Source organism: Drosophila ananassae, chromosome 2R, assembly GCF_017639315.1.
Source record: "Drosophila ananassae strain 14024-0371.13 chromosome 2R, ASM1763931v2, whole genome shotgun sequence".
NCBI lineage: Eukaryota > Metazoa > Arthropoda > Insecta > Diptera > Drosophilidae > Drosophila > Drosophila ananassae.
In genome coordinates this window covers 4,549,347-4,573,407 of record NC_057928.1, presented here as the reverse complement: position 1 = coordinate 4,573,407, position 24,061 = coordinate 4,549,347, and the positions used below count along the sequence as shown (strand labels likewise).

The window sequence follows — 24,061 nt, the reverse complement described above, 5'->3', positions numbered from 1 at the left end:
ATTTATTTATCATACTACGTAATACATTTTTTTGTCCACACTCGCGTAGTTGAAGCTTAAAATACGCAATGTTCATTGCTTAATATGAATCCAGTCAATTTATTTTACGACTAACACAAGTGAATCAGCCAATACAACTCCTAACAGATGGCACCAAATAGGGAAATTATAATCAAAAAACCATTACGACGCAGGACGCCACATTGCGTATGATTGATGCACCTCGACAAGTGACTGTTGAAGTCTCCGAATATCAGAATTACCCTCCTCCACTTCGGATCAAGCTTATTTTGTAAAATCAGCGAAGGACTACATTAATGTGAATTGAACTGTCTCCAGGCAGTTGACAATTCAACCGCCATGAGCCTTTGCTGACGTCGATGGCCCTATGAATCACTTGCTGAATCCACGTAGCTCTCGATTTTCGTATGCACCTCATGTTATTAGGGGCTGTTTAATACTCTTAGCGGGGATTTCTATTGGGGTGATAAGGCGCACACGCACCCATAAACCTTGATTCCAAGCGATTGTCTCTTTGCTGGGTATCGGACTGACCTTCCACTAAATTGCAAATTTTGCTTTTAAGACTCACAACCGTTCACCAAGTTTAATACCATATGCCTCTTCCAAAAATATATTCGATCCCTTTGGCCCATACGTATGTAGCTCCCGATTAAGCCCACAAGGCAAAAAATTTTTCACAAAAGGTGTACAGCTACCGCTTCACACAAAAGCAAGCAACGTCATCATATTGCGATCGGAGTTACCTGGCGTTTGGTTAGCACGTTTCACCGAAATTCCCTGCCGCATACTAAGCAGGGATCAGCCGCAACTATGGGTATATCCGATTTTTTGCAATTGCCCCCTCATTATGCTCTTTATTTAGTTATTTTTTTACTTCTTGCCTTTCGCGCCGCGTATATAAATCTAACGCGCTGCTTGGTCAGACATCACTTCTTTGGTGGAAACTTCAGTGTCAAGTTTAGCTCCTGTCGTGATCAGTGCAAACATCCTTTTATATCGTCCCTACCGCCCGTTTGTGGATTTATTCAAGAGTCGCCTTCAATACCACCAACCGAAAACATGAAGTTCAGTACTGCCTTGGCTCTGCTGGTGATCGCCGGCATCGCCGCCACTGGCGACGCCCTCCCGGCACGGAAGAGTGAGTTGAGCAATTTAGAGGATTACTCATTTTTCACGGCTTTGATCACACGCACATGCTCATCCCATATCCGTTTCCATCTCCATTCGTTACTCAAATGAAGACCGGCAATACCTCATTCCAGGAATGGTATACTACCAGCAGCCTGCCGCCGCCGAGTGGTATGGCTCCGCCCCCCAGCAACGTATCATGTACATGCAGTACGTACAGCCAGGTCGTACCCACGCCCGCTCTACCCAAGCGGCCAGCGCGCTCGTGGCCGGCGAAACTGTCGCCACCGGAACTTACTTAAGAGGTAATGCTCCCACCCAACCCACTCACCTACCTACCTTCACCACTAACCATGCGCTTCCTAACTAAAGATTGCAATCACGCAGAATCTGAGGTCAGTGCCGAGGCAGTTCAGGCAGATGATACCTTAACCGCTGCTGGTGCCCATAGTGCCACATCCGTTGCCGAGGCATATCCAGACTCTGAGCCCGTCGTCCAGGTTTCCATCAATGCCGACGTAGCACCACAGGTCGAAACCGAGGCTGAACCTGCCCCAGAATCGAACCCCTCAGAGAACGATGATGCCTCTAAGGTGCCCCGCGATCTTGTGTTTAATGATGAGGAAGTTGCTGCCGCTGTACCCGCTCCCGGCCCCGTTGCTGACGAGGAGTCTATTGTTGCTCCTGTTGCTGTTGAGTCCGAACTGCCCGCACCTATTGCTCCAGTAGCCAGCGTAGTGCCCGCCAACCGATACCTCCCCGCCAAGAAGAAGGTAATCGTCGAGTTGGACCAGTCGCCAGAGGAGGATGAGGAGCCCCAGGCCGCGGCTTTTGAAGATGAACAAGAAGTTGAGAACGCCGTGTCTGACGATGTCGAAGAAGACGAAGAGGAGCTATCCGTTCCCGTGAAGCCAGTCAATCCCGTTCGCGTGCCCAACGCACGTCGCCCTGCAGTTAAAAAACCCGTGAAAGCTGCTCCGGCCGGAGGAAAGCCCGCCAAAAAGCCAGCCGCTCCTCTGCCAGCCGGCACTTTCTTTCCCATTGACTTTGGAGGCACCAACGGAGGGGCTATTGCCATCGCGAATTCCTTCAGTACCGGTGAGGGCGGATCCGCCACCAGCCACGCCATCGCTTACGGTTCCCCCGAGTCGGCCTCACGCCGTGTGCGTCCCAATCCCAGCAAGTTCCGCCACTAAGCCACTAAGAGTCGATCTTCATCCGTATCTTGCTCGCGCCCGCATCTTGAAAAAGGCACTCGATTCTATAAAGTTCACGCAGTTAACCTGTAAACTATTAGCAAAATTGTACATCTTTTGAATGTTTTCAAGTAAAGTTCTTCCAAGTAAAATTCCTGGCTACAATTTTTTGGTGGACTCATGTAAGAACGCTGCTAAAAAAGAACATATTGTAGCTATAGCTGCCGATCCATATGAAATTACAAAGATCATTTGAACAAAAACACCAAAGTTATGGGCATTTACGATGGGCATAAGTTCACTCAAAATGTCATAACCGTACCACCAAAAAATATTTTCCATTTTCCTCTGCCATGTTTGAAGATGAACAAATTTTTTTACAAGAACAAAGGTTGTCCAGTTCAGCACAAAAAAAAATCAGCATAAAACTTCTTTTGAAAGGTTATAGAATCAATATGCCCCATTTTCCATTTTTCGAAATGGCTTACAAACAGATGTCATTTAGACGGACTTTAGTAAAGCATTTGACTCTGTTGACTCTTCTAAGTAAACTCAATTATTGGGAATCCCAACAAATCTCTTTGCTTCGATAATAATCTTCTTGAGAGTCCTTCCGGAACAATATCTGTGTAGGCTTATTTTGTAATACAGCAGAGGTGGTAGTGATGTTGAATGATTTTTTTCGTTACCTTCAGAAAAAAAAAGTTGCCAACGGTCTAAAGGATAACGTAAACGTGCATGGAATGGAAAGCACACGAACTTTCGTATATATTTATTTATATTTAAAAGACACTACTGTATAATACAGCTCAATGCACTGCATGGATTTTGTTTCCTTTTTTTATACATTAACGAGACAGAGTAGGCTGTAAAACTGCCACCTGAAGCTCGACTAAGTGGCTATCTGCTTAAAACTTTTTGCGTAATCGCTAAATATTGGATGTTTCCCTAATTTAAAAAAACGGTAAAGTTTGACTATCCTCCGTCACCATCGCTAATGGTCTTCCAATCGCTAGTGCTCCGATCAGTTCCAGAGTCCCGCTGATATCAGTAACCGTACTTGTCTTGCCACGAAGTCATCACGTCGTTGGCGAGATTGCTAAGACGTCCAGCCACTTTATGTACACCCTGGCGTACGCTCTCTTTCACACTTTCTACATCCAAATCAGGTGCACTAAAATTGACCGACGGCGAATAGCCACCTGTAAAAATCAAATTTCATACACTGATCAAACTCGATTCTACTGCACTAAAAACTTACCCCTGCTTCCCGAACTGCCCGCAGGAGAGCCATCGCCGAAGTAATCTGATGAAGATATTGCTCGTGAGCCTTGGAAGCGATTAAGATTTGCACTTATATCAGCAGCAGACTGCTCGCTGGCAAAGTATTGGTCGGAGCCAAAACCCTTAGAGTTACCAAACTTTTGCTGTGCAATAACGGGATCATTGCTGGAGTTTTTGTTTTTTCCAGTGGTCTGGGAAACGGAAGATGCAGACCCACTGGAGCTTTTTGCCGGTGGCGAAGATTTAGGTTTTTCGCTGTCGTAATTGCTAGAAAACATGGATGTAATATTGCCATGAGTTCCACCAATAGGTTCGATCGTCTCGTAGCCCAAAGCATCCAGTTCAAACTTGTCCAGTTTGCTTGAGCTAGTTTCAATACTCTCTCGCTTATCGCTAGAACCGCCAACGCCTCCATTGCCGCTGGCTGCAGGACTGTTGCCATACAAGGAGTAGTCGGTAAAGAAGCTATCATTTTCCAGCGATGAAAGTTTGTTTTTGGGTGCGACCGTTTGCTGGATGGTCTCCATGTCGCCGATAGCAGAGTGGGCTACGTCGGAGCCGCGCAAGCTAAAACCCATACCAAGACGCTCCATCTGTTTGGCTTTAGCCGGGTCCATGCTCTTAAGCTTAGCCTCCTCTCGAGTCTTCTGAAGGGACAGTTCTTGATACGCCAGCCGCATGCTAGCCACCGTCTCCACCTCCTCTTCGGCAGTCTTTAGCTTATCTGGTTGACTTGCCGGGGCCGCGGACGTCTTCATCTCATTAGCCGCATTAGCACGTGCCTCTATATCCGCGAAGTTAGCTTTCACCTTGGTGGCTCCAAGACCTCCCACCTTTCGAGCACCTAGCTGAAGATCGTTTGGATTAGGATAAGCTCTTTATATTTATTTATGTTACCTACTCCTCCTTTCTTGGGCTGGATCTTGCGTACGCCTATTGTGGAGGGAACTGCTGTCGGTACGAACGAATTAAGAAGATCTACGGTGGGGCCACTTCCCAATTGTGGTTCAGAATCTTTGATTAAAGCTGGAATTGGCTTTTGTTCCTCCTAGAAGAAGATCGAACATCAAAATAAATTTTATAGTATACTCCAAAAAAACAAAAAAACTTTCAAGCCGCATGCGTGTCATTTTCGTGTGTCACCCTACCTTTTTGCAATTGTTGTTCTCCACATTAAAGTCCACCTCGTGATCGCATTGGGAGAAAAAGTCTTCTTCCTTGGCAGACTCATTACCCTCGCTTTTCTCCGACTGCTCCAGATGCAGCTGTGTTGGAGGCGTTTGAGAGTGGAAAGGTGGGCGTGGGAGCGGAAATCATAGGTGGGTAATAGTAAGCGGGAGCCAGGAAAGCGGAAGCAAATTTTTATTATTGGATTGGTGTCAAAAACAAGCGGAATCCATTGAAACGGGGGATTTATTAACTAACCTTGGTGCCGTGAACCTTTATAGCTTGTTGGGCCTGGCTGCTTAGTTTGTCCCGATAGAGTTGAGCTGCTCGCGAGTTATACTTGACTTGAGCGTCGGTGTTGGTGCAGTTGTGTGACCTGAAGAACTGAGCCGCGTTGGCGTTGCCACCCAACTGCATCTGGCGCAACTGCAGCCACGTCCAGTTAGTATCCAAGTTGGTGCTGCGCACGAAGGTCAGGTGAACACCCAGATTGCGGTGCACAGCCGAGCAATCGATGCAAATAAAGATGCCATAGGTGACAGAGGACCAGGTGGGTGCTTTGGCCGCGCAGTCGAAGCAGGACTATGGCGATGGGGTGAAGTAAAGAGGTTGGGTTCATTTGAAGTACCAAGGGCAAATACCAAAAGTAGGACACTCACCTTATTGGCTGGCTGGGCGCGCAGGCGAGTAAAGACAGACTCAATCTCCTGCTTGGTGGGTCCCGTAGTTTGAGTGGCCATGGCGCTTTTGTGTGGCTGGGATTAAAAAAATTGTCCACGTAGATGGTTGTTGTATGCGAGATCTACACTGCCCTTGTTGCAATAGCCTCGCCGATAACTTTGCGAGTATTTTATTGGGCGACGTTTGGTAATTAGCGCTCCAAACAGAAAAATCTTTGGAACAATCTCTTGAAGACGTACGTGGACGTATGTTTCGGTGTGTTTTAGGGTTGTCAATATGTCAATATATCGATATTCTTTTAATAAAAAGAATATTGTGATATCGTGATAGGGATTTTACCTTAAAATCGTAAAGTTGTTTCTGCTATATTATTATTTTTTTTACACTTTGTTTTACATACCGCAAACTCACCCGACAATATGCACATAGTATTGCTTTAATTTTGAATTTATATGTATATTTTATTCGATGTTTTCAAGTATGTCAATAGCATGTGCCTTTGTTTCATGGTTTGTGCTCTCGCTTCTTGGTTTGAGCATTCGCTTAATAGCTACCGTTCGTCGTCACCAAGAAGGCCAACTGATGATAATATATAATATATAATATTATCAATACGTTGGTATTATTTGTATAAAATATTTGTTTCGCTACAATTCAATATAAAAAGTGTCTTATGATACTTTCAAATTTACTTTAAACTTTAAAATTTACTAGGTCTAGACTCTAGAGAGTTTATACATAGTATGTATTAGTATTTTTGTATTAGCATATTTTTTGAATAATTTTTGCATATTTATTGCATATATTTAGCATACTTTTAATATGTATTTAAAATTCCAATATTTGAAAAATATAATGTCTAAATACAAAATTTGGCATCAAATGGATAAAAAATAAGAAAACATGCAAATTCCGAGGTCTATGTGTTACATACGATTAACAGAATACATTTTGCATGTACATTTAGATTTTACGGTAAAAAGTTTACCTTACATCTTACATTTTACAATCATACCATGTAACGAAAAAGTAGGTCCAGAATATCGTAACGATGCAAAACGTAAGTCCAGAAAATCGTAACGAGAATTTTACGTTATGAAACGTGCCGTAGAAATGTAAAAATGGCTATTTAAAATTTTGAATTATTAAGCAATTCAAACGATTCCTGGCATATTTTAGGGAAAAATAAGGAAGTTTATTGTTTTAAATTTGATCGCCTATTTATAAAACCAAATAGTTTGAAAATCAAATAGTTTTCTGGATATTTATTTGGAAAACTACGCTTAAATTAAAAAAAGGTGGGTTAAAAAAAGGTTTTTTTTGCAATTCTATTCAAACAAATAACATAATTAACTAACACTTTGCTCTTACTAATTTATAAAAAACATTTAAAATTACATTTTTGCTTGACCAAATACCAGACATGAATTAGAATATTAGTGGAATATTATGTCCTACAGAGCGTCATTGCACAGTGGTCGGGCTTGTATGGAACCGCGGCCATAAATACTTCTAGGTGTGCTATCGCTATGAAACTTTCACCACAAATCTAGAAAAGTATTATAAATATATTATAAAAAAAATTTACCAGATCGTACCACTATATCCTATAGCTTCCATATAACTGATTGATCGGAAATGCCGTAACTTTAGTGTTTTTTAAGTTAGAGGATTGAGACTTTCCACACATGGTATATTTGACCAAAATATCTTATGTATAAAATTTCATAAGGATCGGCCGACTATATCCTATAGCTGCCATATAACTCATTGATCGGAAATGTCGTAACTTTGGTGTTTTTTAAGTTAGAGAGTTAAGACTCTCCACAGATGTTATATTTGGTCAAAATATCTAACCTACAAAATTTCATAAGGATCGGGTGACTATATCCTATAGCTGCCATATAACTGAACCATCGACAGTGGTTGGGCTTGTATGGTGCCGCGCCAAAAATGTTTCTAGTGGCGATATCGCAATGAAATTTTTTCCAAAAATCTATAAAAGTATTCTAAACACACTGTAAAAAAATCGTATCGTATAGCTTCCATACAAACCAATGGCGCGATTTTTCATAAAATTATTTTTTTTCCAATACTAAAATTAAATATTTGACCTTTAAATACAAGCATTAAATTGTAATCCCTAAGAAGTTTTACGTAACTATTAAGTTGAGGGAAGTCTTACTATTAAAAAAACAAACTAAATATTGATGTTTACTTATATTTGTATAAAGAAAGAGTTATAAGACTTCATCAACATAAAATTCTGTAAGCCCTCTTCGCTGCACCATACATTAAAAGCATATAAACGTGAGAAAACACACTTATAAGAAGAACTTAATAAAGTTTAAAGCAATGGAATAAACAAAAAATAACTCAAAACTATTATATGCAAATCCATTAATAAACACAAACTCAAAAGACGAAGGACAAAGCAACAGAACAACAACCCCACAAGCGAAAATAAATTTTTGTAGTGCAAAACTGACCCTTAAAAAGTTAAGAGGGTGCTAGAATTTCCACGATTGTAAGCACATCTGCAAATTTCTGCAAAAAAAATTTACACATTTATTACCTTTAGAGCCAGACGAACACATTAGTATATAACTTAATTATGGCATTTCGTGGCATCACAACTAAAACTTTAACTAAACATGAAAAAGACGTTCAAAAAATAGACAAAAAACATGTATTTTTTCAAATTAATATAACAAGAACAGTTTAACATGTACGATTTTTTATAATATCTCAAATTTTAGAAAATACCTTAAACTTCAAAATCCATTACAAATATTTTAAATTTGGATACGTAATAAATGATCTGACCACTTCAAAGTTCGGTTTTGTTATGAAAAATTCGCGATGCGCGCAATCTGCGCTGTGAAAATAAACACCTTCACTCAACTTCAATTCTATTTTTAAGAAGAACGTTTAATTTTCCGGACAAACCTAGTAAGCCACAAAGAAGTTTGGACAATTTAGAAGCGATTTGTTTACTTTTCCTATATTTTTGTTGTTATGACTTTTTTTATTTTTGGCCTATGAGCGCAACCACTGTGCATTGGCGGCCGGCTCCTTGAGCGAAGAGTTCTTCGGATTGGGCCACGTCCCAATATCGAATACGCTGGTCAGATCTTCCAGTGAGAATCGACTTCCATCGACTACGCCACTGAGGATGCCGCTGCTGCTGGACTGGCCCACAGCACGGTGTGTCGCCCCGATCCGTTTCGATGTTCCTCGTTATCCACACGGATACGTTACGATGGCTCCGTTGGATGACATGCCATTTTACGGATCCAGGAGTCTGCCGGGTGTTTGATCTCGGCACTGGGTAGCCGGAAGCGTAGATTCCAGCAAATGTGCTTTCCACCGCTTGTTCTTGTGGCCAGCCACAAGCCTGTGGGGTCAGCACAGATGGTAGTGATCACGCCGCGCCTCAGTTAATTCTGTATCCGCCAGTCACTGTGCTGAATTCGCGTATCACAGGCCACAATTCTACCGTATAGAGTGGCGTAGGTGATGACACTTTGAGTGGCCTGGTCGTAGGCCAGCATGTCCACCACTGGCCAATCTTTGTGTTCACTAAAATGATAGCTTTTTAAAGTTTTGGATTCAAATGATCGGATAGTAACTTACTTCTGATCGAGAGCCTCAGTTAACACTAGAAGCTTAATAAATAATCATAAGTCGTCGTCTAAATAATGAACAAAATTTTGTTATTTCCAACAATTTTTTATATATATTAAAATTTACTTACTGTTTTCAAATATACAATTTGCAAATCGCCCTTCAGATTGGCTCATGCAATGGAAAATATTTTTCACTTGCTGTACTCAATGGATGCATTCTGAAATCTATATATATATTTTTTAAGATTTTCAATAAAATAAAAAAAATGAAATTACGATTTTAAATCGATGGAGGAGTTGTAGGAATTATTGGAAACATTTTTGTAAAATTCTAAAAACTTCCTTTTTTGAATATAAAATAAAATGCATGTTCTTATTGGTGAATACGGGTCGTTGTTTTTTTCTTTTTTTAAAACGTTTATATTTATTCAAAATTAACAAGTATACTGCCACCAACATTAACAATTAAGGTACTACGAGAATTTAGAAATTTGTGTTATGTTATATTACAGATGATATTATTTGAATTTAATTTATTAATTATTATTAGGAACTTTTATATGTAACGCAACGGTAGGTCATGCGGGTGGAATCTTTTTAGTCTTCTAATTCTGGGACGACGAAGCAATCTTTTTGCCAGGGCGTTGGGGTGATTACCAAGGCGTTTGAGGTAGTTTTCAGCGTGTATCCTGCAAACGTCTCCCACTTTAGGGATCTTGAGGAACTTTTCAATGTCCCTCGTCCTCATATACCAAGGGGCATTACACATTTTCCTTATCACATTACTTTGGGCCACTCCTATTTTATTCATGTTTTTTTTCGCTGTTATTCCATAAACTTGTAATGCATATTTCCAAATGGGGCTCAAAATAGATTTATATATGCGTACTTTGTTGGACAATGATAATTTGTTTCTCGGCGACAGAATCCAGAATCCATCTTTGCTGCTTTTGAAAGTACCGTCTGTTTCAGGATGGTTGTGTGCATTTGAAAATTTAGCTCTCTGTCTAAAGTCACCCCGAGGTACTTGTATGTGTTCTCATGGCGTAATGCAGAACCAAGAATAGAAATTCCAGGACAGATTTTGGTCCTAGTTGTAAATGTGACACAAGCACATTTGCTGCAATTGATACCAATATTCCAATACGTGGTTCATTTTTCAAAGCGGGAAACATATTCCTGTAGACCTAATGTTGCGGTATCAATGCATGAATTACGAACAAGCCAGAATTGTCTTTAGTTTGCATAACAGACCGTCATGCCATACTCTGTCAAAAGATTGTTTTATGTCCATAAAGACAGCTACTGCATACATTTTGCTCTCTATAGCTTCCAGAGCGAAGTTAACTACACGATGTAGCTGTTCAGGTGTACCATGACCCTATCGGAAGCCAAACTGCCACCTTGGAATTGCACTGCTTACAGATTCCAGCTTCCCAAAAATGATTGGTTCCATCATTTTTCCAAGTGCTGGAAGCAGACTAATTGGTCTGTAAGCATCCACATCTGTGGGCTGCTTTCCAGATTTTGCGATCATTGTAATGGAAGCAGATTTAGCAGGGAAATAGCTTAATCTCAAAACGCTGTTGAATAGAAAAACAATAAAAAGCCAAGCTTTAGTAGGAAGAATCTTAAGTGCCTTATCACCAAGAAGGAAGATCAAGCTCCTGGAGCTTTTTATTTTTAAGCTTTCCGATCAGGGACACAACCTCTGTGAGGGTAACTGGGTTTGTGGAAAGCGTCATTTGAAAAGGTCTATCCAGAACCATTTTAATTATGAATTGGTTTCCAATCGGAGTCAGGTTAAATGGCTTAAATCTGTCTTCTAGGCTTGTCGCAAAAATATCAGCCTTCTGCTGACGTGTGTAACACCATCCACCAGCAGGGTTCCTGATCGGAGCCCTCGTGATGACCTGCCTTTTGAAGCGATTAGTTAGCTTCCACAAGGTATAGTTGGACGAAGCATCTGTACCTCCATTTTCCAGGAACTGATCAAAGTGGTCTTGCTTGTTTTCCTTTAGAGCTTTGCTGAGACGATGTGAGAGTTTTTTGTATATTCTATGGACGCGTATGTCCCCTGTTCTGGTGTATTCACGACGAGCTCTCCTTTTAAGCTGAATTAGAATCTTCTGTTGTGATTCGGGCGATGATTTTGACTGGATCTAGTAAAATTCGCAGCCATGTGAATTTTTTCCATTAAAAGTCGATTAAAAAGATATCATCAATATCTTCAGGTTAATTGATTTCAATGTTGTGATGAATGATTCTGTCACGGGCTTCCATGAATTTTTCCGGAGAGGATCCAGGCGGCAGTATGGATTTTCTTCTAGTTTTAAATTGTGGAATGTGGCTTATGGTTGCTACAATCGGTAAATGGCCTGAAGTCAGCTCGTAGTTTGTTGCAATCGATAGCTTGTTGAGTGGGACGCCATTTACAATGAAAAAGTCCAGAGCTGTAGGTGTTAGTCTGGCGTTACTGGAGAAAAAGGTAGGGCTACCGTTAGCTAAAATTTGACAAGAGCTGGATGCAATAGCCTCTTGAAGTCGCTTTCCTCGCCAACAGGACAATAAATTGCCCCACCACTGGTGCTTAGCATTAAAGTCTCCTACAGCAACGAATTTTGGGGCTAAGTGAGATCAACAATTGGTCAAAATCGTTTTTAGACCATGGTTCGTTGGAAGGAAGACATTCCAGCAATTCTAACAACTCCATCATTAGTTGTAACATTGACACTGGTTTGTTGTAGATTATTACGCGTTGTAGACTCGTTCTGAGAGTGATGAATGCTAGTTTTGATAAAAATTGAAGAGCCACCTTTGCCAGTCGTATTAGGGTGATTGGCAAAGTATTGATCATAACCAGGAAGGAAAAATCTTAGGCCAGGACGCATATGTGTCTCGGTAATGAGCATTATATCAAGTGAGTTTCCAATAAGAAAGAGATGGAGCTCTTCGTTTTTTCTAACTAGCCCTCTGGCATTCCATAATCCGATTTTTATGTTAGAGACTGTCATTTTTAAGATATAAAAATCTGCACCAGATCGCGGAATGCCTTATTCGGCTCAATAGTTTCCGTGACTAGTTTGAACAGTTGATCTAGTCTAGTATTAATGTCGAGGATAGCCTTCTCAATAGCAGCCAAGTTTTCGTTGGAGTTCTGCTGCTCCCTTTGAACATGTATGAAGGTTTGTCTAGTTTCAGCACTATCACTGTCTCGAGAGTTGCCATACCAGCATAAGAAACGCCGGCTCTGGTACTTGACATGGAAGGGAAAAGCTTGATTAATTACTCTATTTCCGGTAAGGTTACCTAATCTCGCTCAAGGCTTCAGTTTTCTACTTAATTCCAGTCTGACTTTACATCCTTTAAAACTGGCAGGATGATTTTCCCCACAGTTTGCACACATTATTTGGTTTCTGGGCAGTGCCTCGCATGATTTAGAATCAGTTGCATGGTCTCCAGCACAGTTACCACAGACAGGCTTAATAAAGCAACAATTTCGAGTGTGACCAAAATTTTGACATTTATAACATTGTCATAAGTAGCCTTCTCCACTGTGTCGTCCAATTTGCTTAACTTTAAGTGACTCAGAAGCATTCGGAGTCAGTTTAAGGTTTACGAAAAATAAGTTTTGCCTAGAACCTTCGTCGTTGTTTTCTTCGTCAACATTTCCATTATGTATATGCCAGCCAGGCTTTCTTGGCCAATAAACATTTAAAACCGCGAAGCCTTTGTCCGTAAAGCAATGCTCTATTTCTTCTTTGGGAACAGTTGAATGAATATTCTTCAGTTCTAGCTGAAACGGTTCGTCCTCACGAAGCTGATGATGCCGGAATTCGCAATTTAAAGCCGTTAAGCAATGGACAAGCTTGCGGAACGCATCAGCGCCGTCTGTGTAAATGCGGGTAACACCAAACCTTGATGTACGAATGCTATAATTATCCGCAGAGATGATCTCGTTCAGGGTAAGTTCCAGCGTAAGAACATTGTTAACTTTGGGAACACAAATTGGTGATGGTTTCATATTTTTCCCGATTGAGCCCGATTGAATTGTCTTTGTTCTGTATGGGTATTGTTTGCGAATCTATAGGAAGGTGACCCTGTAGTCTCCTCGCTTATATCCATTTCGTCTATGGAAGCCACTTCTTCATCAAAAAGAGCGAATCGGTTGTTGTGTAGCCCAGTTGAGGTCAAAGCACCTTTTTGTTTATCATTAGCGTTTAGTACATTTGTCTTACTTTTCTTTGGATTTTCTAAATCCTTGTTGAGATCAGAGGGGGTCCGTTTTCTACGAAGTACACGTCCAGAAGCTTGGAAAGAGCATCCTGTTGTAGGCATTGCTATAGCACTGACATTTGTTTGCAATGAAGATCCAATAGTAGAAGTAATTGGAATACCACTAGAGGAGGATGCGACAGTACATGTTGACACATAAGAGACACTTTAATTGCATCCAACTGCCGTTGAGCCACCTCTCTAGCAAGAATGGCTCTTAGTCCCGCTGGGCTTTGGCCAGCGATTTCCTCTATCCTCTCGAATCCAGCCGCTTAAAGCGGCGGATAGGAGGGTTCCAATAGGGTTGAAAAATGCAATTAGTGCCCTGCACTAATGTATGCTCCAAAAAGTAAGCTGTATTTAGTGTTTAGCAATTACAGCTGTTAATTTCACAGTACTAAACAGCTGATTAGCACGTGCTGAAAAAATTAAAATGGGCAATCAGCATTTGACCCAATTGCACAAAAAGTTTTAACTTTGGTAATTAAGTTTATCTCGGTTTCACTCAACAGAATTTCCACTGCTTTTGACTTCTCACGTCAATTTTAGTTACTTCGCCACTATTGTAAACTTGTCCTTTTCTTAAAAAACACAATTTTCACAAATTTTCTCCGGCACCCGCACTACACATGCGTCCCGTCGAAAAGCTCGTTACAGAATGAACATTTCAAGGATAAGAACATGAAAATTGTTCGAAACAAGAAAGGAATGATAACTTCGGGCGGAGCCGAAGTTAATATACCCTTGCAGTTGAGTCGCAGTCCGCTAGGTGGCGCCACGCATCTTATAGTATTAGATATAACTAGCGGATCGTATATAGTTGGCCGATCCTTATGAAATTTGGCATATTGAAATATATTTCCCAAAGAGGAATCCATTGAAACTCCCAACCCTCTAACTTAAAAAACACCAACGTTATGGCATTTTCGATCAATCAGTATTGATATGGCAGCTATAGGATATAGTTGACCGATCCCGGCCGTTCCGACTTATATACTGCCTGCAAATAAAAGAAGGATGTGTGCAAAGTTTCAACTCGATAGCTCTAAAACTGAGAGACTAATTTGCGTAGAAACAGACAGACGGACAGACGGACATGCTTATATCGACTCAGGAGGTGATCCTGATCAGGAATATATATACTTTATATGGTCGGAGATGTCCCCTTCACTGCGTTGCACACAATCCTTAAACAGACGGTACTTTCGAAGGCTGCCATGTAGGTAGCAGTATGCCTGTTAATTTTAATAAATATAAAGGTTAAAAAAAAAAGTTACAATTACTAAGGTTGCCATTAAGGTATTATGAAGAGAAGAGGTTGCCATACATATGGCGTTAAAAAGCCATTAAAAAGCACATCATCCCGCGTCCCGTTCTCAGTGTTCTCCGTGCTCAGGGTGGAGCTGCGCGGACGCATTCGCAGCGAGCACTCCGCCAAAGCCTTGGGCGGGCTCACCGCCCCGCCCGTAAAGTGCAGCTCGCTGAGGCTCTGCTTCATGGAGAGGCCGGAGCCCACGGCCGCCAGGGGCTGGCGGCGCTGGATGGCCGGCGTGTCCGCCGGCTGGGAAATGGACTTGCCGGAGATCCGGATCGAGGTGCGTGCAGTGACGGGCTCCGAGTTGAATCCTGTCCCGGCTGTCCCGAAAGATGCTGGGGAACTGACGCGCTGCCGCTGTCCCTCTTCTTTCTTTTTATCTGAGAAAGGCAGGTACCTCGGGGCAGGATGCAACGGCGGCTTCTGGCTGGAGCTCGGCGGCCAGAGGAGCCCTAGGAACTTCGGCTGGAGCTGGAGGAACAGGTCTCTGGTGTGCTGGGGGCGGGGGTGTGGTTGGGCCGTGGGTCATCACAGTAGTGGCAGCCGTCTCATAGGCGGAGCTGTTGCCGTTCGCCGACGAGGGGGGATCAGTTTTATTATTTGAAATGTTGGTATATATTTTTAAGTATTTATAGTATAATTATAATTATATATTATAATTATATAATTTCTTGCTATATCATTTCTATTATATAATATCTATCTATTTTGTATTGCAAAACGTTACAGTAAACGGGGCATCGGAAGCACCACTCGCTGCACATGCACCGAGACAAGTTGCGCCGGCGCACCATATGTCCATGCCAGAGCGGGCACTAACATGGGCACATGGTGCGCCATGGACGTATGGTGGGCACCGGCAATCGGCACCGCCACCGGAAGAAGAATCACCGGCACCTCCCCCCAGAAAAGCCGGCAGAAGTGGGCACTGGTGTAATGGCATGTACCAGTCCATGAGGCCATGCCTCTATTATAACCACGTGAAGGTGAATGCAGCCTGGAAATGGTGCCCTTTTGTTAGCACGAAGCCAAAAGTGGGAGCTCACCATAGATGGTGCCCTGGGACGGTGGGCACACCTTGTATCCCTATGGGGGAGCAGCGGCGGCTGCGAGAAAAATTTTATTTTTTAAATTACTATTGAAATGCCAGGTACGATTCAATTTCAATTATTTAAACCAACACTGTTAAACACAAAATAATAAAAAATAGGAATTATGTAGATTACAAAAAATGGAATCTGTACCAACTCCCATCTTTCTCTGTATAAAGTCCCAACTCTCTAACTTAAAAAACACCAAACATGGCATTTACGATCAATCAGTCCTAGTCGTGGCACCTAGTCCCTAGTCCTAATAACCTAGCTCTAATAGACGGCGCCAGAAACAGATATAAGCAATATCAGCGGTACGAATGAACGACTGACCGGAGCAAGCAAACCAGCGAGCTGTCCAGAAAGCCAATACCACGCTGGGTCTAATCAGAGTCAGCACACCCAGAACTAGTACATAGCACGTACGTTCGTTAACATTGACAGTTCAGATACCGAACGTTTTCGGGAGTTTTATTTAATGTTCAAAATCTAGCCTTTAATAAAAAACAAGCACTTTTAAATTTCTAAGTATGAGTACAATTTATTTAAATTATTTAGTTTATATATACAACATATGACATACATATGTACATATGTGACTGCGTAGGGTTGAAGACCGAATTAGAATTAAAAGACGCGGGAGCGCGGCTCAACGCTTGATGCTGCGGAGCGACCGAGAGATACCGCGAGAAAACGATCGCGCATGACGGCAGATGCAGGTGGCCGATCGAATGCACGAGAGCGGGTGACGCGAATAGAGACATAAAGATAAAAGAAAAGAAAACAAATTCAATAAATGGCGGCCCAATTTTCCGGCGGCTGCTTGACCTGACATTGAACTTACCAGCTAACCATAGTTAAGCCAAAACTTATGTAATATGTTCTTATGTAAAAGATCACCTGGTCCAAAATAAAGACAGTTGCGAATACTGAGTAAATCGGTTCGTTACTCAGTGTTAAGTTACGGCACTTAAAACCAACCTACTTCGAGTGTTGCGCCCGTGAAAACGGACCACAAGTAGGACCCTCCTTAACCAACCTACTTCAAGTGTTGCTCCTGTGAAATCGGACCACAAGTAGGACCTGCCGATACGTATCCATCGCTGAGTGTTGCTCCTGTTAAACAGACGGACCAGCAATGGGCCGATACGGAATCATCCCAAATCCCTTACCACCTGTACTTGAGAACAAACAACCAGGACTTCAAGTATCTCACCTCAACCTCTGCCTGATCGCAGCAAGCGCCTGTTCAAACCCGAGCAGACCTTTGAAGAAACCTGGTAAATTTATTCAGAACTTTTATACGTTCTTTGCCTACGACTCCGGGACCTACCGTTACGCCCGCGAGTTCAAGTTCGACGTAGTGGCCGCATAACGCTCTACGGACCAACAATATTAAAGAAAGTTTGTTTATTTTCAATTATTTGTTTGTAATCCCCTTATTAGCTATTACAGCCTCACACCGACGAACCGATTGAGTTTACCCTAATCTCCTGGCTCAAACTACATCCATAAGGCGTAGATTAAAACGCTGGACATTCCAGGAGCTGCAGCAAAGAACAGTTTAACTAGCATCTAACTTAGCATAAGGTCATGTTCAGTTAAGCACAAGTTATTATTATAGTAATAAAAAGTTAAGCGAAATTGTTTGGGCGAAGCCGATGTTGATATACCCTTACAGTTAGTTAGTAGCTTATATTATTAAATCTATTTCGGATCGTATATAGTAGTATATAGTTGGCCGATCCATATGACTTATAACTGCTGCTCTTTTTTATTTTGCTTACGACACATTCTTAATAAAAATACCATTTAAAAGCAAAGTAAAGTTTTAAATAAATACAAATGGCAAGACTAACAACACGACAAATCAAACTGAAAAATCAAATTGACAGATATCCAAAAGATATTTGTTTTCAAACTCTCAGTCAAAGGGACAGTAAATAATCTGATCAAATTTAAACAAAAAATATCGGTTTTTCTCTGAGTGAGACTTTACCTCAACTTTAACTCAAAAGCCAAATCTATAGGTTTTTTCCTGACAATTTGTTCAAAGGGTTCATAATTGAGACCTATTTTTTAACAAGTAGAAACGGTAAATTTTTTTTTCCAAGCTCTGCTTATGAGAATTTCACCAACAAATCAATTTTCCAATAAAAATGTTTGAAACAGCCCCAAACATCTTTAATAATAGTAAGGTTACGCCATTTCCGATCGTTCAGTTACATGCCAGCTATAGGTTATAGTGAGCCGATCCTTATGAAATTTGGCGGATCGGATTAGTTTGTCCAAAATGGACAATCCGTAGAAAGTCCCATCAATCTAACTTTAAAAAAAATGCCAATTTCGATCATTCAGTTATATCGGATATAGTCGACTGATCCCGGCCGTTTCCTGAGAATTGTAAAATTGTATCCCCCTTTTATAACGATGAGTGTCCCACACCGTGATAGAGAAAGATTCCCCTTCCATTATGAGGTTTTGGTGATCACTCGATAATCGTTAATCATCCAATCGCCCACTTGAATTTTTCCCAAATAAAAATGAGACATGTACTACGTTCCGGTTCAGAAATATACGACATGCCTTAGTTTTCGGAAGCTAAAGGCTAAAAAGCCTCCTTTGGGCCGGCTCTCACAAATGACAGGCCATAAATTAATATTCTGCCGAAGCTAGGCCCGAAAACACTATCCATATCCCAAGCAAGGCCTCAGATGCTATCCCGCTTATAGCCTAGAATGTCTTAGTTTTAGGGTATTATAATATTCGTCAAAAGTGTACAACGCAGTGATGGAGACATCGGTTCAAATTTGTTTAATATTTTCCAAGCCTCCTCGCGCCTACGTTTCTGTAGCGCCAGAAAAGATTTTTAAGGAAATTAGTTTTGAAAAAGTTTTTGTTGGCACCAGACGACACCAGAAATCACCTGAATCGGCCCGAAATCAGGGCGAGCCAAGCCAACAAACTCAGCAGAAACCCAATACCAAGCATCTGAGTCAGCAGACCCAGAACTAGTTTACCTAGCACGTACTTTTTTTAACTTTGACCTTACGGTGCGTACTTTTAATAGCTTTGACCTGCCAATCAACGTTAAACCACAACATATGTATGAAATTAGATGATTCAGATGATCTTATAAAAGATCACCTGCTCCATAATAAAGACAGTTGCGAATAGAAAGTTAATCGGTTCATTACCCAGTGCACAAAACCGCGGTACTTAAAATATCCTCAGCGTGCTGCTCTGGTCAGAAGGACTACCAGTAGGATAATTACCCCAAACACAATCTACACATTCAAGAGGCCATCCTCCGCACCTACCGATACTCCAGCGAGTCCAACTGCAACAATTTTGGCCGCATAACACTCTATGAATAAACAGTTTTGGTGACGAAAAAATGCAATATAGGTATACAAAATTAGATATTACAAATATTTTCACCCGTGTCTGCTTTTGTTATGATTAGGACGATATATCACCCTTTTTTACCCTTACCTGTCTTTCAATGATCAGTAACAGTCAAAAAGGTCAAGAGAGTGTTAGCTTTTACCATGTAGTTCATCATATAGTTGTAGGCAAAAACTACATGTCGTACTTATTCGTGCTTATGCGCATTGTTCAAGTTGACTCAAAATTACTCATGGAGCGCTGCGTCACACCGTGGACCCCACAAATATTTGTAGTTCCTTAAAATATTCTGTGTGTAGATAAAGTTAGAGTTTCAAGGGATCGTTCCCACACGAAACCATACATTTTATATTTTAGGATCGATCCCTCGAAGCCTAACATAATGACACCACCACTTGTCGCTCTTAAATGGGTCATATAGCAGGCCAGAGTGCAATGCGGCCTAGCTGATGCGTATGTAGCTGAAGTAGTTTCAACGTCTTAAATTTGATATTTCTATAAATAAAATCAGTTTTTAAATTGAACTCATTGGAGTAGCATCATTTATTATTATTACTCCTTTTACCACATGACTACGTACTTATGTTAACATAACACATGAACTTAAAAGTGCTTCAAAATAACTTTCCCATACAATTCCTGAAAGAGTCATGTTAGTATGGGTAAAGATATGTTGTCCCCTAACGCTTCCCACCTTTTTTAATTAAATCTACGTACTTAAAACAGTAATCCTTTTTAAGCGTTCAAACTATTTCAAACTAGATCAAAAATTAATTATTTTTAGTTATTATCGGGCAAGTAAGAAAGTTAGTCATTTAATCTCTAACAAAACCTATTCTTTCGATTTTTATATGCATTTCAGACGCATATAAGACAAGATATCGTTAGTGCACATACATAGGTATGTAAGTACATACATATTATTATTATTATATTAGAGCGGGTATATACATACATGTGTATATTAGAGCGGTTAAGTTTTTGCTACCAATAGCGTCCAGACCAAAACATAAACAATAACTTATATAATATGCTTATATTTATAGCTGGTGTTCTTGTCTGTTGGAGAGAGAACGTTGGTGGCGCCAAAATCCACGTTGCGGTTGTCGGCTCTGCTGCAATGAAAATATTGACCGCGTGAAATTTCGTCCGCAGCACTTCATCCAGGGGTATGGGTCGTCAGGTTGTGGGGACGCGACCTCCTCGATAGCATTAGAATCCAAATTTCCCGATTCGGGAATTGACTTAGCTTTGGCACGGATGATAGCCACAAACGCGTCGTTCATTCTGAAGTCTGTTTCAGCCGGTTGCTGTCTTTTCTTAAAGTCAAGGTCAGTCAATCTGAGTCCAAGCATCTGAATATGCTGATGCTCTTCGTCTTGGTTGGTGTTCATCCTTGCTTTGCTTTTACAACAAATAATGACATCGGCACTATGGACATAATAGTAAAATAGTGAAGAAATTTAATTTGTTGTCATCCTACAAAATGAAGAACAAAATAAAAGAGATTATGTTTACAGATTTTGTCAATTGCACCACCTGTTCTTCAAAGCTTTACGTATAGATTTTACCAGTGTTTAAAAACCAACAAAAGTTGTCAACACAAAGATGGCAGTTTATTCGATTTTTTACAGGAATCCTGCGCTGCTGGATCACCGTCTTTTGATTTTTGCGTGGTCAGAAAAACACGATTTATTCCAAGACTTTGTCGTCACACCACTGGAAGCCAAACTCCAGCAGCTATACGAGGTTGTCCAGTCCAACGACGATGCATCCTTTCAAAGTCCTGTTGTGCGTCGATCTCTATCTACCGCATAAAAGCAAAAAAATAATGTTATAAGTTTTAGAAAGGGGCATCTTTTGCAACAGAAATGCTCACGTATCAAATTTATAATGGCCGAAAATATCGAAAACAAATTATGAAGCTAACATGAAAAGAAATGGACATTAAATAATTAACATAAAATTTTACAGCTTAGACAAAAAAATTGTTGTACTTAACATCTTCAAATGACGACCACTAGATTTTCTAGATGTATATATATTTATAAAAAAAAATGTTACAACTTCTTACTTAATTTATTTTAAAAAACCATTTTCAGTATTTATTTAAAACATATTCAAAATTAAAAAAAAAAAAAGCCAAGTACTTCTAAAGTGTTCATAAACGCAACAATAATTTACTCACATTCGATTAATTCGATTAATGTCTTCATTTTCGCGGAATTCGGTTTCTTGTTTTTTTTGATCAGTCTTATGAGAGATTCGTATTGGAGCGCATTGTCAAATACGCTGATATTGTTTGTTTTCGCATTGGTTCGGTGAGTATGTGTGCTCAAAGGGAAAACGTCAAGCAAAGAGCCCTTTAGTCCAAAAATCATTTTTTCCTTTACCTGCCTTGTTGCCGGTGTTCGATTGGTTTACGTTTGCTGAACCACTAGTTTTCTAGTCCTAACGCACACACGTGTTTACTTGCCTGTTTGAGGCAGCCATTCTCATCGCGGTATTGTATTTATTAGTTTCAGCAGTTTCCTAAAGATTCAAGATGCCGCCGAAAAAACACAGCGGATTTATGATGTTCGTGAACGAATGGCGCGACAACAACCCCGAAGGTCGCAATTTGAGCATTGCCCAAGCTGTGTCCCGATGTGGGTCTATTTGGGAGGTAAGTTTTGACAACTCAGCCAGTTCTTAGAAATAAGTAAATATTTACGTCGTTGCAGAAAATGACTGCTCAGCAGCGCGGTCCGTACAACTCTGGGGCAAAAAACGCTGACGTTTTGACCCGCGTAAAGAAGGAGCGCCTTAACTGCCATGGGCAGGTTTTATCCCAGGTTGAGCTTGAGGAGCGCGAAATGGCCGAGAGCCAAATAAACATGAAGCGCTGTACCGAACGCATCGTTATGGATGCCAAACGCTCGCATGGTAAGTCCCTTCTTCACATCCACTCAAAGTTATTCACTTACATATTTTCCCTAACGGGCCTTTGCAGATCTAGAAAACACAAAATTTGTGTTTGTTGCCTTTAATTATTTCACCAAGGCTCTCACCACCGACGTATATGTCCCTGCCGAATTTTCAGCGAGTGAATACTCTTTTAATGAAGGAATTATGTCCGTGTACAGTACCTTAATCGACCCAGGTCAAATTATATTTGGGCAGGGCAGCGACGCCCAACATCACTCGTCGACCACGCACAACTTACCGCTGCCTCCTAACGCTTTGGGGGAAAAAAACATGGGAAAATTATACCGTAACATTTTGGAATATCTATCTAAAATTCAGGAGGGCAAAGACGCTACTAAACCTTTCGTAGTGTTTACTAAAACCGATATGGTACCGGTCGTTAAGTCATGCTTTCGCTACTTGGCTTGCGAAAATCAGGACGGCTCCTATGAAAATGGAGACCAGATACAGGTACTTGACATCCAATATTTGCTTTTCATCCTGAAAAAGGAGGTTTTGGACATAGCTGGAGTTTCAGACGAAAAGATAAATTTATATGTGACGGACGCATACTTTTTAAAGGACTTTTTCGAGTTTACTCCTGAAATTTCTTGCCAGGTGAGTTTCACGATTATTACATAAAACCATTGATTAAATTTCTTTGCGATATCTTTACAGTATCATGAAGAAAATGACCGCTCAAAATATTGCACGCAGAGCCTTGTGATGCGATGGGCTTACACCTTCAGCGATTATATGTGCAGTGACCTGGCTATATCCGTTCAACCGGGAAAACATATTCCACCTAAGACAAAACCGAACTACAGGGTAATTCCCGCTAATTCGAGTGCTCACGAGTCTTCTTTTGATTCATTCTACTCAATTCCGGCATCACGTGAGAAAAAAGAAGATTCACCCACAGTTCTATCGCCAGCCTCCAGCCGGCGATCACTTGCATCATCCCCTTACGTGCCAACAGACCATACTTCGTTTGTTGGCGACCTTAACAAGAAAGACGAATTTCCATCTCTCGGTGGGCGGCGAACCGCCAACAGTCGCACTGGTGCCCAGCGATCTAACACTATGGGATCCTGGAATCTACCCGCTCACGCCCGTGCCCTTCATGACTTTTCTGACGACGACTTTAGTGTAACAAGCTCTAGAAAGGAGACCCGTCATTAGATTTTACTGAACTGCATTAATTGAATTTGATTACATTCCGTTCACCTTACCTTTATATTACATAAATGTTTAGACTTTTACTGGCGAAAATAGAACATTTTGATTTGTTACATTCTAAGAAAGAAGATTTACAATAAGAATATACTGTGCACTTATGCAAAACCCTTTCGTTAGATTTTTTTGAATCCTTTGATTTTGTCTAGAGAAAAATACAACATTTTCTTTTATTACGAACTACAAAAATAATCGCTATAACGTTGTAGTGAACACAATTCATTTAATACTTTGTTATGTATTCACAGTTGTCCGGTACAAATACAAATCATTTGTTAATTCTTCAAATAAAATAACCTGAAACAAAATGTATCTATGAAGTAAACATAATTTTAAAATGGAAAAAAGCGAAAAATCTGGCGCAATCGCAGCTTATTTAACCTTTATAATACCTATTTTAATATATATTTTTTGTAATTCTCAGGAAATCCAGAATAGTGTATCAAAATATTACGACCATCGAAGTAAATAATTTAAGAAGTTATGAGGAACTTTTTCAACTTTTTATACCCTTACAGAGGGCATTATAATTTTGGTCAAAAGTGTACAACGCAATGAAGGAGACATCTCCGACCCTATAAAGTATATATGTATATTCTTGGCCAGGATTCTTGGTCACGCGTGGCCACGCGTTTTCGTGTTCAAAATTAAAATTTAACACGCGTGCGTGCGTTTTCGTGC

General features: G+C 40.7%; 3 protein-coding genes across 7 annotated transcripts; 2 read left to right on the top strand and 1 right to left on the bottom strand.

Moving 5' to 3' along the window:
• Positions 1 to 917: 917 nt before the first annotated feature.
• On the top strand, positions 918 to 2,500 carry LOC6493858 (magnetosome-associated protein MamJ). 4 transcript variants are annotated; one of them, XM_032454755.1, is made up of 3 exons: positions 918 to 1,162; positions 1,287 to 1,457; positions 1,540 to 2,500. In XM_032454755.1, the coding sequence occupies exons 1-3, from the start codon at positions 1,084 to 1,086 to the stop codon at positions 2,346 to 2,348; spliced, it is 1,059 nt and encodes a 352-aa protein (XP_032310646.1). In that variant the 5' UTR covers positions 918 to 1,083; the 3' UTR covers positions 2,349 to 2,500. The 4 variants fall into 4 exon arrangements, with proteins under 4 accessions (XP_032310646.1, XP_001958571.1, XP_032310645.1 ...); XM_001958535.3 differs by having other exon boundaries at positions 1,525 to 2,500; XM_032454754.1 differs by having other exon boundaries at positions 1,266 to 1,457.
• A 587-nt stretch (positions 2,501 to 3,087) lies between these two features.
• On the bottom strand, positions 3,088 to 5,770 carry LOC6506092 (ADP-ribosylation factor GTPase-activating protein 2). 2 transcript variants are annotated; one of them, XM_001958536.4, is made up of 6 exons: positions 5,459 to 5,769; positions 5,058 to 5,381; positions 4,781 to 4,897; positions 4,534 to 4,680; positions 3,610 to 4,480; positions 3,088 to 3,550 (listed from the first exon to the last, which is right to left on the bottom strand). In XM_001958536.4, the coding sequence occupies exons 1-6, from the start codon at positions 5,537 to 5,539 to the stop codon at positions 3,396 to 3,398; spliced, it is 1,695 nt and encodes a 564-aa protein (XP_001958572.1). In that variant the 5' UTR covers positions 5,540 to 5,769; the 3' UTR covers positions 3,088 to 3,395. The 2 variants fall into 2 exon arrangements, with proteins under 2 accessions (XP_001958572.1, XP_014764624.1); XM_014909138.3 differs by lacking the exon at positions 4,781 to 4,897 and having other exon boundaries at positions 5,459 to 5,770.
• A 15,625-nt stretch (positions 5,771 to 21,395) lies between these two features.
• Positions 21,396 to 23,400, top strand: LOC6493859 (protein maelstrom 2). The gene is made up of 5 exons (XM_001958538.4): positions 21,396 to 21,519; positions 21,718 to 21,863; positions 21,922 to 22,123; positions 22,191 to 22,762; positions 22,823 to 23,400. Exons 2-5 carry the CDS (start codon positions 21,744 to 21,746, stop codon positions 23,324 to 23,326), a joined length of 1,398 nt encoding a protein of 465 aa, XP_001958574.2. The 5' UTR covers positions 21,396 to 21,519; positions 21,718 to 21,743; the 3' UTR covers positions 23,327 to 23,400.
• Positions 23,401 to 24,061: the final 661 nt, after the last annotated feature.

Excerpts from the sequence above, each read along its gene's own strand:
- LOC6493859 (XM_001958538.4), top strand. The coding sequence starts at position 21,744 with ATGCCGCCGAAAAAACACAGCGGATTTATGATGTTCGTGAACGAATGG. Across the intron at positions 21,864-21,921 it reads GATGTGGGTCTATTTGGGAG|AAAATGACTGCTCAGCAGCG; the intron begins GTAAGTTTTGAC and ends ACGTCGTTGCAG. Across the intron at positions 22,124-22,190 it reads GGATGCCAAACGCTCGCATG|ATCTAGAAAACACAAAATTT; the intron begins GTAAGTCCCTTC and ends GGGCCTTTGCAG.
- LOC6506092 (XM_001958536.4), bottom strand. The coding sequence starts at position 5,539 with ATGGCCACTCAAACTACGGGACCCACCAAGCAGGAGATTGAGTCTGTC. Across the intron at positions 5,382-5,458 it reads GCGCCCAGCCAGCCAATAAG|TCCTGCTTCGACTGCGCGGC; the intron begins GTGAGTGTCCTA and ends CCATCGCCATAG. Across the intron at positions 4,681-4,780 it reads AGAACAACAATTGCAAAAAG|GAGGAACAAAAGCCAATTCC; the intron begins GTAGGGTGACAC and ends ATCTTCTTCTAG.
- LOC6493858 (XM_032454753.1), top strand. The coding sequence starts at position 1,084 with ATGAAGTTCAGTACTGCCTTGGCTCTGCTGGTGATCGCCGGCATCGCC. Across the intron at positions 1,163-1,265 it reads CGCCCTCCCGGCACGGAAGA|ACCGGCAATACCTCATTCCA; the intron begins GTGAGTTGAGCA and ends ACTCAAATGAAG. Across the intron at positions 1,458-1,524 it reads CACCGGAACTTACTTAAGAG|ATTGCAATCACGCAGAATCT; the intron begins GTAATGCTCCCA and ends TCCTAACTAAAG.